Here is a 16,989-nt window from a genome sequence, read left to right as displayed (position 1 = left end):
TATCTCACTGAGCAACACCAGGAAGCTTGGTGGTTCAGGCTGCTACATCTACCAAGCAGTCAGCATACCCATCCATCCCTCCTGATAGGGATGATGAGAGAGCGGTTGCATAAGCGAGAAAAGGTTTCACCTCTGGTGGTATGGCACCAGATGTGCAAGCTAGACTACTCAACATGCTCTTTGATGCCTAGAGGCAGCAAGGCGGATGAGAGTTTGGAAAAGCTGCAGACCTCAAATGCGGCGGCTAAATCCCTTGCCACCGCCATTAGACAGCCTCAACAACCCTAGTTGGCCTTATTTTCCTGGCAGGGCAAGTCCTTTCGATTCTACTCCTCTTTTGGAAGAGGAGAAGCCGGTTAAAGGGGCCAGAGAAGATTCCCTTGTGGTGGACGAGGCAGATGTGCAAGTCAGCCCAAGCAGCGGCAGCGTTACCTTCATCCGCTGCTTCAGCCGCCTCTAAACACTCACAAGACTCCGGTGGGAAGCAACCTTACTTGGCATCTGAGCGAATGGCGAGGCATTACTTCAGATGCTCGGGCTCTGGAAACTGTAGGCCAAAAAAGGCCTTAGGATCATCCACGAGGGAAAAACTAATTCCGGATCTGCTTGTGCAGGAAATTTTGGCCCTTCTAGAGAAAGGTGCAATAGAACATGCACCTGTAGCGGAAAGGAACAATGGTTTGTATTCCCCATACTTGCTGATCCCCAAAAAGGATGGAGGATTGAGACCCATCTTGGACTTAAGAAACTTGAACAAGTTCCTCAGGAAGGACCAGTTCAAGATGGTTACCCTTTCTGAGATCCTTTAGGCTCTCCAACTCCAAGACTAGATTGTATAATTGGACCTTCAGGATGTTTACTTTCATGTGCCAATCCATCTCAAACAAAGTAAGTGCCTGAGGTTCGCAGTTGGCAGTTCTCATTATCATTTTAGATTTCTGCTATTCGGGCTGACCTCCGCCCTGAGGGTTTTCAACAAGTTGATGGCGGTGGTGACAGCGAGTCTTAGGAGAGGGCGGGGGGGGGATTCACGACTACCCCTACTTGGACGATTGGCTGATCAGGGCTTGTTCACCCGAGCAGGCCCAGGAACATCTCGACGTAGCCTGCCACTCTCTTCACAAACCGAGCTTATCCCTCAATTACAAGAAGTCTCACTTGATACCATCACAATGACTTCAATTTATTGGAGCAGTCCTGGATACTTCCTCTGAGAAAATCTCGCCACCCGAGGTGAGGGCTCAACACATTCTGCAGATAGTTACCAAATTCCAGAGTGCCCAGCATCACCAGTTTTTTTATTTATTTTTTAGGTTGCTCGGACTCATGGCATCCTGCATTTTCCTGGTCCCAGAGGCTGCCTGAGAATGCGATCCCTCCAATGGGCTCTCAGGAATCTGTAGCCTCAGTTCTCAGGCAGAATGTCAGACCACCTGCAGGTTCCGAGTCTCTCAGGACTCTCTGTGTTGGGCTTGCAAGGACAACATTCTCAAGGGAGAATCTTTTTGTCAACCATGGCCGGAGATAACGCTATGATGGACGCCTCACTCACTGGGTTGGGATCCCACACCAATGATCCTACAATCAGTGGTCGTTGGTCTCCATTGGAGACCAAATTACATAATCAACCTTTTGGAGCTGAGGGCAATTAGACTAGATTAGCGCTGATGGCCTTCCTGCCCTCTGTACGGGGAAAGAATGTCCTGATAATGATGGACAACACAGTGGCCATGTACTACCTCAACAAGAGAGGAGGTGTAGGGTCACTACCACTGTGTAGAGAGGCAATGCAGCTTTGGTTCTGGGCAATTCAAGAAGGAATCTCTCTATCGGCAGTTCATCTAGCCAGAGAGCAGAACACAGCGGCGGACGCTCTGAGTAGTCAGAGCACAGTTTCCCACGAGTGGGAACTAGCTCAGGAAGTCCTTCAAGAGATCTTCACCCTTTCAGGAACCCCTCAAGTGGGCTGTTCGTGACCAGTGTAAACCGGAAGTGCAAACTGTACTGCTCCAGGGAATTTCCTCCAAGAGGACATCTACAGGGACGCCTTCGTAGTGGACTGGGAGTTTCCACTCATGTATGTGTTTATTCAGTCCCCGTCATTCCTTATGTAATCAGGAGGTTGAGAAAGTTTGGGAAATCCATGATCCCAATTGCTCCGATTGGGCCAGGAGAACGTGGTACCCGGACCTTCTGGACATGTCCATCTGCCTTCCAATGTGTCTTCCGCAAAGAGAGGATCTTCTCTTGCATGAAGGTCTGTTTCTCAAAGAGGTCAAGACACTCAGCCTTTACGCATGGTTTCTGAAAGGCTGAGATAAAAGGATTGGGACCTCCCAGATGACGTAATAGAGATCTTGCTTTCAGCCAGGAGGCCAGCCACAAAATCTTTGTACCGCTGCCGTTGGAACAAGTTCAGCAGCTGGTACAGGTATAAGAATGTGGGTCCATTTCTATGTGACACACTTATGGTGCTTTCCGTTTTGTTATATTTGGCAAATCTGGGGCTCCAGATTAGAATAATTAAGGGTTACCTAGCAGCGCTTTCTATTTTCAAGCGCTCTTCAGACTAGGATTCATATTCTAAGATCCCTCTGATGGTTCAATTCTTGAAAGGCCTTACTAATGTATATCCACCAGTCCCATTCAATCACCCTGTATGGGATCTCAATCTAGTGTTAAGATTGTAAACATGCATTCCCTTTGAGCCTTTACACTCATGCCCTTAAGACTCTTGACATTAAAACCCGTTTTGCTTATTGTAAAAACGTCAGCCCGCAGGGTAAGCGAGTTGCAGGCCCTTTCCTGTAAACTTCCACATACAGTAAAGGTCATTCTCAAGGTGTAAAGCCTTCTTTTTTACGGAAGGTAGTCTGACTTCCACTTGTCACAAAAAATTCTTACCAACTTTCTATCTACCTCCTCAACCAGGAGAGGTTGCATAGACTGGACCCAAGAAGGGCTCTGTTTTTATATATTCAGAATGGCTAAGTTTCACCAACATGACCAATTATTCATTGGTTATACTGGCCCCAAATTGGGTCTTGCGGTTACTAATCAAACCATACCCAGATGGATCATCCCGCCTATTGCCAATGCTTCAGATCATGGGCAAGGATCCGCCGGAAAGCATAAGGGCACATTCCACAAGGGGCATGGCAACCTCTGCTGCTCTTCAAAGAGCTGTCCCAATCAATGATATTTGTTCAGCGGCCACTTGGTCATCTATCCACACCTTTGTGAGATATTTTTGTCTGGATTCATCTTCCAGTCAAGGGGGACAATTTGCAAAAGCGGTCCTTCATTCAGTCCATAATTAGATCTAAATTTAATTAGTACTCCCACCTCCAAATTATGACTGCTTTGGCAGTCTATCATAAGAGGAGGAATATGTGGGAGGACACAACCCATTCGAAGAACAAGTTACTTACCCATGGTAACGTTCTTTTGAATGGATGTTCCTCCTACTTATTACTCATCGCCCCTCCCAGCCTACCCTACCGTACAATTTACATGTTATTACACTTTACGCTTTCTGTCAGCCTACGGTCTATGGTACGCCTGGTAATTCCTCTTCGGGGGGGCGGGTAGAACAGAAGTGAAGCCAGTGGGCGCTGCGTGCGCTACTTATACTGATGACGTCGACCGGAGGCCCTCTAGGGACATCGACTCAACGAGTTGGCACATAGTGCCCACTGTCGAAAAAAAATCTGAAGCAGCTGAAGCTGGAGATACAATTATAAGATGAGGAATACGTGGCAGGAACATCCAATCGAAAGAACTTTACCAGGGGGTAATTAACTGTTTCATATGTCAGTCCTTGCGAAAACCCCAGCTACAGCAGCTTATACTCAGAGGTTGGGGGTCTCAAACAAGGTCCTTCTCTGGTTTCAGAGGGTTCCAGGATTTCAGTGCTTGCCGGGCAGAAGCAATCAGCAAAGGCTAGGTGGCCAGTTTTTCCCTCGGTCAACAGCCCGCCCCCTCTGCAGTAACTGGGGTCTCCCTGCCAATAAATCATCTAAATTATGTTTTCCATCGGTCTCACGAGACTCTGGTCGGAGGTTGAATATAGTCTCGTCTGGAGGCGTGCCAAACCTTCACAGAAGATCAATGGGTTTTGTCAGTCGCCCGGTCGGGCTTCCGCTTGCCCCTCCTTTCTACCCCACCCTCTCACCCTCTTCAGTAGACTGGGTCGCCCTCCCTCAGAGCTAAGGTACAGAAACTTCTAGAACTCAGAGCAGTGGAGCCTGTTCCCTTGCGCGAGCAAGGGGAGGGCTGTTACTCCTGTTGGTGTACAGTGCCCAAACCCAACCAGGCTGGCCTGCGCACTATCCTCGACCTCTCCAATTTCAGTCTTTATACTCCAAAAGAAATTCAAGATGATTACGTCCAGCCAGATAAAGTTCTCGCTCCTGAAGGATGATTGGCTCAGTGTGGTAAACCTTTAGGATGCCTACATGCATATCCTGATCTGGAGCCTGCATCGGAAATATCTGGGAACGGAACACTTTCAGTATCGAGTGCTACCGTTTGGTCTCGGCTCGGCGCTGCGCGTCTTTACGAAGATGGTGGCGGTCATCGCAGCATTCCTCAGACTGCCTGGAGTTCATGTATATCCATATTTGGACGATTAGCTCCTACGCAGTCCTTGCCCACAAGCCGCAACAGCCAATCTTCAGTCACTCGTCCAGCTCCTGTTCCATCTCGGGCTGTCGGCAAACTAGCGGAAATCATCTGTTGCCCAAGACCTGATCTTTCTAGGTTTTCATTGGCATACTGTCAGTATCATAGTGTTGCTGACTGAGAACAGGATTGCAGACAATCAACCACATGCCAGTTCTTCCTGCAGTCCTCCCACATTCTGCAGTCCTCCCACATTTCGGCATGGTGGTTCCAGAGACTCCTGGGCCTGATGGCCTTTTGCGTGTTAGCTCTACCTCTTGCACGACTGAAAATGAGGCTAGGTCAGCTTGTTCTTAGGCACTGCTGTTCTCAGGCTACGGATCCGGACTCCAAGATGATTCCAGTTGCATCCTCCATTACATGATCTTCCGCCAGCAACCTTTCGCTTGGAACCTCCTTCCAGGAGCCCTGCCTGCAAGTAACTGTTACTACAGACTCCTCCCTTCTAGGATGGGGCAACACTGCGTCAACTCGAGGTGTACGATTTGTGGACGACCCAGGAAAGACGGTCCCATATCAATTACCCAGAGCTTCTGGCAGATTTTCTGGCACTCGAGGCTTTTCAGCCCTCTCATCAACAGTGTGGTTCGAATTTGCACAGACAATTCCGTAGCAATGTTCTACATCAACAAACGAAGGCACCATGTCTCCTCCTCTGGTGGATCTAGCTATTCAAATTTGGAATTGGACGATTCAGCAGGCAGTGCACATTCTGGGTCACATCAATGTTGCGGCAGACTCCCTCGACCGTCAATCTGCAGCGAGTTACGCAAAGGAGATGAACACTGATGTTCTTACCAAACTCTTCCAGCAATGGGGTGCTCCAGCGGTAGACCCCTTTGCAACCTCAATGAACAGGAAACCTCCTCTTTATGCTTCCAGGGATGGTCTCCGATTGTCTTCCTTGGGGGACGCTCTCGAGATCCCTTGGGATAACATGAAAGCTTACGCCTTCCCTTCTTCGCCGCTGATTCATCGGTTGCTCTGGAAACTCAGGAGCACTTCCAACTGCACTCTCCTCTTCATAGCTCTTTGGTGGCCAGCCAGGTTCTGGTTCTTGGAACTGCAGCACCTGTCGGTGTGCAACCCGATCAGGTTGCCACAGATTCCCAACCTTCTTCACCAGAGCTATCACCATTTGTGGCACCCCTTCCCACAATCCTTTAGTTTGGCGGCCTGGTACCAGAGTTCCGGTGCTTAGCGCAGTTCAACCATTCTGAGGATAACGTGCATAATTCAAGCAGCAGGTAACCCTTCTAGGAGGGCTCAGTACAAGAGCATATTGCTCCGATTCTGTCATTGGTGTCTAGCTAAACAGCTTGACTAAGTCTTGTCTTTTATTTCAGAACTTGCAGCCTCTGGCATCCATGTCTGCTAATGCAGGACAAACCTATTCACCATTGCGGCTTATCTGTCTACAGACAGTTGCTCTTTTTCACTGGCAAACCCAGTCAACAAGAGACATTTTGCAGGTCTTCATCCCTCTCCACTGGTTAGGACTCCTCATCCAAAATGGGATCTGAATGTAGTCCTCACAGCCTTGTCATAAGCCTTTTGAACCTATGACTACTACCAAGCCCAAGTACCTTTCTTGGAAAGTGACCTTCTTGATTTCGGTAACATCTGCGAGAAGACTAAATGAGCTTTAAGCTCTGTCGAACATCCGTTCCTAACTTTCTACAAGGTTGTGCTTCGCACTCCTTCTTTCCTTCCCAAAGTTGTCTTTGAATTCCACTTAAACCAGTCAATATCCTCCACAACCTAGACGTCAGATGAGCTCTGAAGTTTTACCTCGACAGAACAAGCGAAGTTCTTCACAACTCTTTGTTACGTTTGGTGACCCAAAGGGGGAACCTGCCTCAAAAGCGTCCATCTCTCGTTGGATAGCTTCATGTATCTCCGAGACCTACAAACTTCAAGGCCTTCAGGCCCCAAAGGGCATTCATGTGCATTTGGTCCGTGGCAAAGTGGCTGCTGTTGCCTTCCAAAAATACGTCCCTAGCCAAGGCTGCTGCGTGGGCCCAGTTCGGCCAGGTAGTTCTTAAGAATTTGTTCCAATAAGGGACATTTCCATCCTCCTGTTTTCCTTTGGTCAGTGCTTGGGAATCTCCCACAAGTATGGAGGAAAGGGGACGGGATGTAGCAGTTGACAGTTATTTACCATAGTGACTACCTTATTCTTAGTCCATAGTCCCCTTTCCTCCATACCCCCGCCCGCCGTCCCCTCTAATAAGTATCCTCTGTTTTGCTAAATGGTCCTGGACCTGGCGATAGAAAAGGACTGAAGGGTGGTCCGCAGGGTGGAGCTCATGAAGGTGGTGCTGCGGTCACGTGCGGTGACCCACGTAAAAATAAAAGGACAAAGTTAATTTATTGATGCTTAAAAAGCGCTGTGGTCTTGTGCCGATGAACAAAATGTCCCACATGTATGGAGGAAAGGGGACTATGGACTAGGAGTAAGGTAGTCACTACGGTGAGTAACTTTGTCGTTGCAAAGGCAAGCTAGGAGCACAATGTTGAATGGCTCTACCATGCCCCATATCATCCACAAGGGGCATCCCTGATTGAGAGAATGAAGTGGTTGTTGAAGGAACAATTGCATAAGTCAGGAAATGATAGCCTGTTAGGCTGGCGTGAGCGTGTGTTTGATGCTGTAATAATGCTGAACAATAGGCGAGTGGCTGAGTGTGAAACACCTTTGACGCGCTTGTTAACGCCTACTGTGCAGATGCAACCTAATTCAGCTACAGAAACCTTGTTGTATTGGTAGTTTATGCCAGGTGCTTAGCTCCTTACTGAGCAACTCCAAAATCTGAAGGGGTAGGTCTGCATGCTCAGAGAGAAAGAAATCAGATTAGAACCCAGAGGTGTATAATAGTCATTGAGACTGAGATTGGAGTACAAATTCCCTCAGAACAAATGGGATTGATCTCCCCTAGATCTGGATTAGCATTAGCGAGCATCCAAGTACTGGGAGGAGTGATATATGCTGCCTACCAAGGAGAAATCAAAGTCCTTTTAATGAACAGTGGAGAGCAGATATTGCCTATCTGTGTAGGAGATAGGATAGCCCAACTGATTGTTATACATGTTCAACTGTCCGTGGTCAAAAAGGGAGAGCCCTCTACAGTGTTAACTACTCAGGGGAACCATGGTTTTGGTTCATCAGACCATATGGTACCGGGTGCAAAAGTGTGGGTGGAGAAGCCTAGGGGCCCACCTGCACCCGTAGATGTCATAGCATCAGACAGAGACCAAGTTGTGTTACTAATGGAGCCTGGCAAGGAATGTCCCTGCTGACAAATGTTATTTAAGAGAATGATTATAAACACGGATGGGACTTTTCTGGATTGCTTTACAGATTATGTGCCTGGCTGGTGTAAGTGCAATTCTAAATAGTCTCTATTTGGTAGACTCCAGTTACACAGAGCAGAAGCAAATTCAAAATGTTTAATTTGTGCACCCTACCAATCTGAAATTGTCGAAGTTGGAGAATGAGATTTGTGCGTCACTTGACGCCGATATACCAGCCCAAGCAGGCACAAAGAAACTGATTTGCAAAGCATTGAGGATAAACCAAATACAAATTGCCCAAACAGAGAATATCTGGATCGGTTTGGCTTGGGAAATTCTAACATCACCTACTTTCGCTAATCAAATTCACATGATGGAATGGATCTACTGCCAACCTGTATAATAGCGGTGCCAACACCTGCTTCAATTTTGAGACAATCTTTCAGCGTCATGCACCAACGTGACCAACTCCATGAATTATCATACAATTGTAGCTGCTAGTCATTTGAACCATTTTATACTTTTTTTTTTTAATTTTTATTGATTTTTCAACACAACCAACAATACAAACCAAACCGCAGTGCAATTAGCAATATTACATTTAACATTCAACCATTAGTGCGCACTGCTTCCCTGATCCCTCCCCCCTCGCGAGCCGGTTTCCATGTCGTTTTCTGTATCTGGCGCACATGAGCGGGCATCGTTATCATCCGATTCTTCCGAATCCACCCCTGTCCCAAATATGCAGGATATCAATGTCTTCCATGCCATCAGAGAGCCCAGTTCCTCCTCCCAAGACATACAACTCGCCTCCTGCCACACCGCTGTCTCAGCCTCCGCCAATTTCTGCAGGTCATTCCACCACACCTCAACCCGTGGCTTGTGACATTTCTTCCAGCCCATGGCTATTCTTCGTTTGGCTAGCACATACGCTAAGTCTTTTAATTTGCTAACATGTTTCTGCTTCCGAGGTCTGGAAAACCCACCCAGCAGACATGCCCAGGCAGTGTCTACAGCAAGCGTGACCCCTCTCTCTTTCAGCTTGCGCGCCACCTCCCTGAACCATTTTATACTTCTGGTAGGATGGATTTCTTTGTGCGGGAACACTACGTTTACCTACTTTCCTATCATCGTCTCTTGAGGACCTTGTGTAATAACGTGACTAGCACTAAACGTGTTTCCTTTGCAGCCAGCATTACCCAGAGTTAGAGATCAAATTTTGAATCTATAGGGCTAACCCCAGATTGTGATTTTAATGTGCGTTGTCGGAACCAGACGTTCTAGCTCTTGCTTACTCATTGGTGGGAGTCTGGTGATTAGCTGCTGGGGCCTCTAAATCTTTGATTACATTGGCTTGTTTAGTAGTGAAAGGATTGAATTGGACCTCTCAAGCCTTAGGAGAATGGCTTTTAGATGGCAACTTTATGAGAAAAGAAGTTTTGCAGAATAGAGCTGCTATTGATTACCTATTACCTGTTATTAAAACACAATTTAGGTTGCAAAGCATTTGAAGGAATGTGCTGTTTTAACTTGAGTGACCCTTCCCAGGCCGTACAAAACCGTATCCAAATATTGAAACATTTGACAAAGCAGGTGACTTCTTTTCATACTGTTAATTGGTGGGACTGGCTGTTTTCATGGATTCCTGATATTAGTGACATCCTACGTTATGCTTTTGCTTGCCTTTTTATTATGTTAATGATTTTCTTCTTTTTTGTTGTTTGCAATGTATTTCTAGGGTAGCTATAATAATTCGTAGATTTCAGAAGCCGACTAAAATGCCATTGGGCTATGGAAGTGAAATGTCCAGGGGTAGAATGTAATGCATTTAAAACATGTAATATCTTTGGCTCAAACATGGAGTCTGTGTGAAATGCATTCTGAGTGCAGCATTGGACATTTGCTGCCAAGCTTCAGCAAACATCAAATTTCTGAATACCAGTCTGCATGTTCTGAATCGGTAGAAAAACATCTTGTTTTTGCCAAGGCCAGTCAAGGTTTGTTTCGAATTTTGCAGAAGCCGAAAGCAGTTCTTTTGGTTCCCATGAGAAACAGAGATTGCTCATTTATTACGGCATTCCACAGGGTACATCGGCCGAGTGACTGTGGTGTGTTATCAGCAGGTGACCTTTCTGGAAAAGTACTGTTCTGTAGTTGTGCAAGTTAGATTGGGGGGGGGGCATCAAACGGGTCTGGCAGATGGACAGATAGCTTCTGCTGGGTCGAGAGAAGATAGAAGCATCTTATACGGTTCGGTCGGTCCCGTTGTGCTGTCTCAATGCCAAGCCTGGTTTGGGAAGCTGTCCAGTGAAGTTCTTGCTAGGGTTGAAGTGGTGCACAACTATGCCAGCAGTGAAGTAATCTGTTTTCTTCTGCATTTTATTCTGTAACATTTATTTGAGTTAATAAACGGCAGTATAAGAGCCAGTTTTATAATCTAATTGGAAGTGAATTATTGCTTGCGTTCCAAGAGTAGACTGCATTCCTTTTTTGTGCATTGGGGAAATTTAATAAAACATCCATGCACTTATTTTGGGAGAGCAAAGTGGGCCCCTTGAAGAAACGCAACCAATGGAACGGCTACTCAGCAAATGTAGATAGACTACCAGCAATGGTGGCTCGTAGCCAAAAGGTGACCGGTCACAACAGAAAAAGTGCACCACGACTTGTCATTGGGGTTCTCCATTCTGAGAGGACGGTTATAGGGTTATGCTGACAGATGAATCGTGGAGTAAACAATCCAGCAGAGGTGGCAGCCATGCCAGGACAATGCATTGCTAGTGTTACCTTAGAGAGCCACAAAAACACCTCTTGAAGAATGGATCTAGTTGTCTCCAATGGATTCGAAAAAAGGAGCAACCGACTTGGTTGCTTGTGGTCAGGCGAGATGCAGAGCTACACAGTCAGAATGTAAGTCTCCCAAAAGATGCTGGTGCAGAGATTCCCTGGTTGTCATTTGACCAGTCCTTTCTTGGATATTTCAAGATCTTATCCTGGTAGTTAACCAGGTTCTTGGTGTAAAGTGTCATTTTTTTTATTTGAATCCGGAGGGTAAAGGGTATCCCTAACCACCAATCTACACCAATGCACCATTCTAACATTTGGTGACTAGCCAACCAGTGCTGGCCACGGCCCACACAAGTTTGCAGACATGCCAACCCATGACATCACACCTGGGAAACCCTACACATTTCTTTGTGAGCTCCTGACCACAGTGCATATCAGAATAATTGACCTACATTGTCATTCTCCTGCCAAACACAAACCAGCGCAGCAAAGCACAGTTGCCTGGCTACTATTTTAACAACGCTACTACATGACTTTGAAAGCCTCCAAGAAGAAAAGGCTTCATGTGAGCCAACATTGCTACTAATTGTGCACTTGCTTTGCTAAAGTACACTGCTACCAACTAAAACGAGTACAATTCTGAGTCTTGGTACTCAGGCAGGGAGATTCATACATGCCAACCCTCCCGATTTAGGTGGTAGACTCTCTATTTGTCAATTTGAAAATATTACACATTTTTACTTTATTCCACCTAAAATAATTGTAACCCAATGCAATCCAATGGGAGCATTCAATTCTCCTGATTTGTGAGGCAAAGTCTCCCTCCCTGGTGCTCCAGAATGTTGGCATGTATGGAGATTAACTGGCACATTGCTGTAGCGCTCGCTTGCTATGGCACCTTGCTTATTAAGCACACTATTTGCCACAAACAATGACAAATTGCATCCCCAGGGAGACCTGGTTGGGTTTCACTTGGGAAAAATAGTCAAGACATCATAAACAGTCCTGCAGAAAGCAATCCCTCCAACAGGGATTTAGAGAATGTTGTACTTTGTATTGCTATTCCCATAGTAGGTGAAGTCAGTCATGCCGAGATCTGTTCCTGTAACCAAGCAGTTTTTATATTTAAGAGCTTCTGAAATAATGTAGGGCGATCAGTATTATTCACACCCAGTGAAAGGTGTCCTATTCTTTTTTTGTTCCCTCCATCAGGCCCACTGCCCCTCCCTTCCACCCCCACCCCCACCTTAATTAATAGCAGTGCCTTTTGTATTTGCTATGGCAGCAGCCATCGTGTGTGTTTTCCCACAGGAGACTTTGCTTGCGCAATAGGCTTGTAACCTTTTCCCTTTAAAAAAAAGAAATAAAACTATCCATACCATGGATAGAGCCATGGGTTGCAAATGGCTGTCACCCCTGGTTCGGGGGCATACTGGGCCGGTAATGGCCTGGCTTACAGGCCGTTACTGTCCTGACCCGGAACACCAACCGAAGAGGTGGTTATAAGCTATAATGTGCACCATGCACTGTTTGATCAGCCTCAGCTACCTACAATTATAAGTGTCTTGCATTTAGAGCTCTGATTCTTTACTTTGCATAGAGCTAAAAAGGTTATTTTGTTTTTTGTTTGGCTAACAAGGGGATTTTTAACAAGCTGATGTAATGTGAATTATTTTACATTTTCGCAATCATTACCACCTTTTTTCAAGTAACTTGCCAATACGTTTGCTTGTTACGGATACATAATCAGTGGACGCAGCTCTGTTCTTACCACCTTTTTGTTATTTGTTCTTCGTATAAACTTACATTGTTGCTTTTGCTTCACCCTTGCTATGTTAATAAGTAGAGCTTGGTCCCAAAGAAATCTAAAACTGTTTTTCAAGGACAAGTATTTTCTGTAACAGAATTATCTCGAACAGCCAGATGTTTGTCAAGTGTCTTTGAACTGTGCATGTGAGACATTTTTTGACCCTAACACTTAGGTCTATGCACCCTCTACTTCCCACTCTACCTGAGACTGGGTGATCTGATCCCCACTGTTTGCTCCCCTGGTTGCCTGTTGACCTCTTGCTGGCAAATTGCCCACCTTCCCCCTCCCCTTTTGTCAGCCCCCTACTCCCTTGTTTCTCTGCTCCTCCATGGTGTTCCCCTATTGTAAAGCTCTCTGCGATGCCAGGTCTGTGCTCAATAAATACCCAATTAATAATTGTGCTGCAGTTCATCTATTTTACGGACTTCTAGCATGGCCAAACCTGAAGATTTTATGTAACTTCCATTACCAATTAAATGTTTGTATAGTGTATGTTTTAATCGTAATGCTCGACATCTCTTTTCAACGAATAGTTCTAGTGATGTACTCTGAAACACGTTCTGTCTTTGCTGTCTGTGCTCTTGTGGTGTACAATTAATATTCCAAAGCTTGATCTGACTCAGTTTGAGGCGAATGGGAAATAATGGCATTTCATGTATTCTGGTTAATAAAAAATATGCTGTAATAGCATTCCGTTTCCAAAGCCTATTTCTTAATTTGTGTTTAAAATGTGTATTGCTTACCTTTGTAGGAAGAAGCATTGCATGCATTTATTCAGCCAGAAATCCTTGATGGTGCAAATCAATACTTTTGTGAACGATGCAAGAAGAAATGTGATGCCAGAAAGGCAAGTATATTTTCTTTAAGTTAATTCTGTCAAGTGTATATGATCAAACTTAGTTGTAGCCGCACTGCAAATTGCATTGGTTTTCATTGCAGGGACTGAGATTTTTGCATTTTCCGTACCTACTGACCTTGCAGCTAAAGAGATTCGACTTTGATTACACAAGCATGCACAGAATCAAACTAAATGACCGTATGACTTTTCCTGAAGAGTTGGATATGAGCCCCTTCATTGATATTGAAGATGAGGTTAGTTGAAATTCATTACTCTACATATTGCTGCCTGTCAATCTTTCTTTGTTGGCCACTTTTTTTCTATTATACCTTACTATCTTCATATTGCCAATTGGTTTGACGATCCCTGAGGCAAGTTAAAAACGAATGTCCTTTCTTAGCAAAAACAAATCAAATCATATATTTTAGATATTTTAACTTTTTTCATTTCAAATGTATTTCCTTTTAGTATTTGCATCAATTTGAATGCACAGTTAGTATTGATTACTTTTTTATTTCATTCTTTATTTTCAGTCTATTGTGTATAGGTTATTACTACTTTACACACAACTGTATTCTCTGGCCTGGACAAAAGTATGGCTAAAGTAAAGTATGGCTGCTGCGGAGGCCGTAGGGCTCAACTGAGCAATTGTACTCAACAGTCTGCGCAGATTTAGGGCCGTTGACCTTCCGGGAATAAACCCTGATTGATCTGGGTATACTAATTCAGACATATATGGGAGCAGTCTGTTCGCCAGGATTTTGGCAAATATGTTTGCTTCTACATTAATCAACGACGGTGGGCGGTATGAGGATTTCTCTTTTGGAGGTCTATCAGGTTTCAATAGGACCGTGATCACAGCCTCATTAAGTGTAGGCGGAAGTTTTCCATTGTTACAGGCCTCATCCCGAACCCTGAGCAGCCTGGGGGCTAGTATGTCCTTGTATGTTTTGTACAGTTCAATTCCAATGCCATCGGTCTCAGAGCCTTTCCAGATGCAAGAGAGGCTATGGCATCTGTTATTTCTTTCAGCACTATCGGACTATTTAGCTTATCTCTAGCCTCACTACAGAGGTTGGGCAATTTTGTTGCTGCTATGTACCCATCAACAACTTCCTGGGATATCTGAGTTGGCATATACATTTTGGTAATACTGTTAGGGAGAATTCTCATTTTATGGCTAATTTCCCTTACCTATAGAGTCCCCCAGCAGCTTTGCTGGATTTGAAGGTTTTGTTTTTTTCTCCCTTCTTTTTCCCACTCTTAGGCCTTTTTGCTATGTGTGTTCATAGGCATTAAACACAAAAATAGCCTAGGAGTTTCTCTCCCCTCCATAGGAACCATCTTTATTCACATGCGTTACACAGCACCCTCCGTGCCGTGACACAGGGGTGTCGTAGAGATCCCCAAACATAGACTCCATACCCTGGGACAGACTGTCTCCCAGGGCATGTAAAGTCCCAATTGACTTTACTAGTCAATTTTTATGAACTAAACCAGTACAACCCATCTTACTATGGAGGTACTGTGAAGGGTTAATAGTTTTTCCATTATGTTCATTTTCGAGAGGGTACCGTACAGACCCTCTCTCAAAAGTTTCTGGCTGGTGGCAGTGGTTACTACCAAAAATATTCAACCGCAAATATTTCCCTATGGGATTTTCCCATTGTTCGAGGATACCACTTTTTCTGACAGCCTCTAACGTACCGCCGGTGTAATTTAATATTAACTTTACTCCGGTAGGTTTTATTTGCCAGAACTTTAAAATAACTTAACCCAGGTCGGGGATCCTTTGTTCGTCCTTTTGGTGGGCTTCTGCCGAGAAGCCCTCATTTCGGCTCCACTGAGTCTGGGGTGGGTCCATTGTGTGGGAGGGGGAGTAGGACCCCTGAACAGGGTTGCCTCAGCAACCCATGTCGCACTCTATCCTGACAGGCTGGAGGGTTTCCCGCCAAGATGACCACTCCACTGTGTCAGTGACAGCTAGGCTGTATGAATGGGGATCTTTTTGCATAAAAGCAAGGTCCTGAGGACTGGAAGAGCAAGACGTTGCCACTGGAACTAAGAAGCCAAAGAGGAGAGAAGCCAAAGACATCTGCAACGACTGAACCACCGGTGAAGCCCTGCTGCAGCGTCTCGCCACTTTTCTCCACACGACGAGAGAAGATCTTCACCTGCAAGAGCCTTCTTCCCTTGAGCTGGTGGGGCCAACCAGTTTGCCAATCACCTTCCCGGACCTGCCTTGGTCGAATCTCCCGTACCCTGTACTCAGAGGCTGGATATCCAGGCACCAGTCCACCCGGACCGCGATTTAAAGGAGCGTACTTTTGTTGGGCAACACCGCGGCTGGTTTCATCCCTGGGTAGTGCAGTAACTCGAACCTTCCTCCATGACGAAAGCCTCTCTTCCTCTGCTGGATCACCCGAACTGCAGGAACTACCAGGAACAACCGCCACCGCAGGAGCCACTTCATTTTAAAGGTACATTGTTCCGCCAGGCCGCCCTTTTTTCGCGGTAGAGCTAAAGGTGTTTTAAATCCTTTACCTACCTGTTGGGTTGGCCGCCCCTCTGTCTTAACCTTGTCTTTCAACTTCTGCATCCACCTTTTCAAAATCGTTAACCAAAGTCTTGACTGCAGCTACAAGAATATTTTGCTCCTGGGCCCTTGCCCTGTACCATTGACTCTGGCACAGGCCTACTGATTCTGGCTACATTTATTAGACCTGCCTTCTTTAGATTGATTCTTAACTAGAACTGTGTTGATGCACCTACTTATAACTACCCTTTTCTTCCCCTTTCTAAACCTTGTGAAATGCCATTTTGCTCAGTTTTCATTTAAGTATTGCCTATACTGATGAACTGTCTTGCTTAATCTGGTTCACACACTTATGGGAAGTGTTGCTAGGGTGTGTAAGAAGCCATTTCTATATAAAACTTGTGCTTTCCATCCCTTGTGAGAAATTGATGGAGTATCCCTTGTGTGTGGTTTACACTGTTCCATTTTGCTCAGTTTTCACTCTAGTTCACTTGGTCTACAATTTAACTAGTGAGTGTGTATATTTTTCCTCTGATTTATTTAACTTGCTTTAAGAACTGTGATAGATGTGTTTATCTAGAAGTGTATAAAATAAATATATATATATACTTTTTAATACAAAGCTTTGGTCAGTGTTTCTTTGTGCCATAGTACTGTAGGCCTATTGTGTAAACCCTGAATACTGTTCACCTCCCTCCTGAGATATGTCTGACTACTCAGCCACAGCTACCAACTAAATCTTTGTGGTACAGACTGATGCCAAAGGGGATTTATTATTCTCACCTGTAGTCCTAATGTTGTGTAGTACTCCCTAAGGGAACTGCACAGGATTCTGCCTAACAAATACTCCCTGAACACAGTATTTATTTCTGCTGAATTCATAGTGGTATCCCCATTTTGTTTAGTGATGCCTGAAATATGATGTGTATCGATCTCTTGCTCCCTTAATTATGCTTGCTAACAATCGACCCAGTCTTTTTCCCCTCCCCCTATCTTCTGGCCTGGACGTTTCGAACTATAAATCTTATTTCACGATCTTCC

At 45.3% G+C, this 16,989-nt stretch overlaps 1 protein-coding gene across 3 annotated transcripts in view; it reads left to right on the top strand.

The window, feature by feature from the left end:
• The window catches only part of USP47 (ubiquitin specific peptidase 47), a 2,970,466-nt gene that overhangs the window by 824,934 nt on the left and 2,128,543 nt on the right, over positions 1-16,989 (top strand). For all 3 annotated transcript variants that reach the window (XM_069623643.1, XM_069623644.1, XM_069623642.1), the window contains 2 exons: positions 13,326-13,421; positions 13,514-13,666. In XM_069623643.1, coding sequence (XP_069479744.1) covers positions 13,326-13,421; positions 13,514-13,666 — 249 coding nt within the window. The remainder of the gene's footprint in view (positions 1-13,325; positions 13,422-13,513; positions 13,667-16,989) is intronic.

The sequence above is a fragment of the Ambystoma mexicanum genome, chromosome 11, assembly GCF_040938575.1.
Source record: "Ambystoma mexicanum isolate Mex_15411 chromosome 11, UKY_AmexF1_1, whole genome shotgun sequence".
Classification (NCBI taxonomy): Eukaryota; Metazoa; Chordata; class Amphibia; order Caudata; family Ambystomatidae; genus Ambystoma; species Ambystoma mexicanum.
Note: the sequence above shows the minus strand (reverse complement) of the source record. Positions and strands in the feature narration are given on the sequence as shown.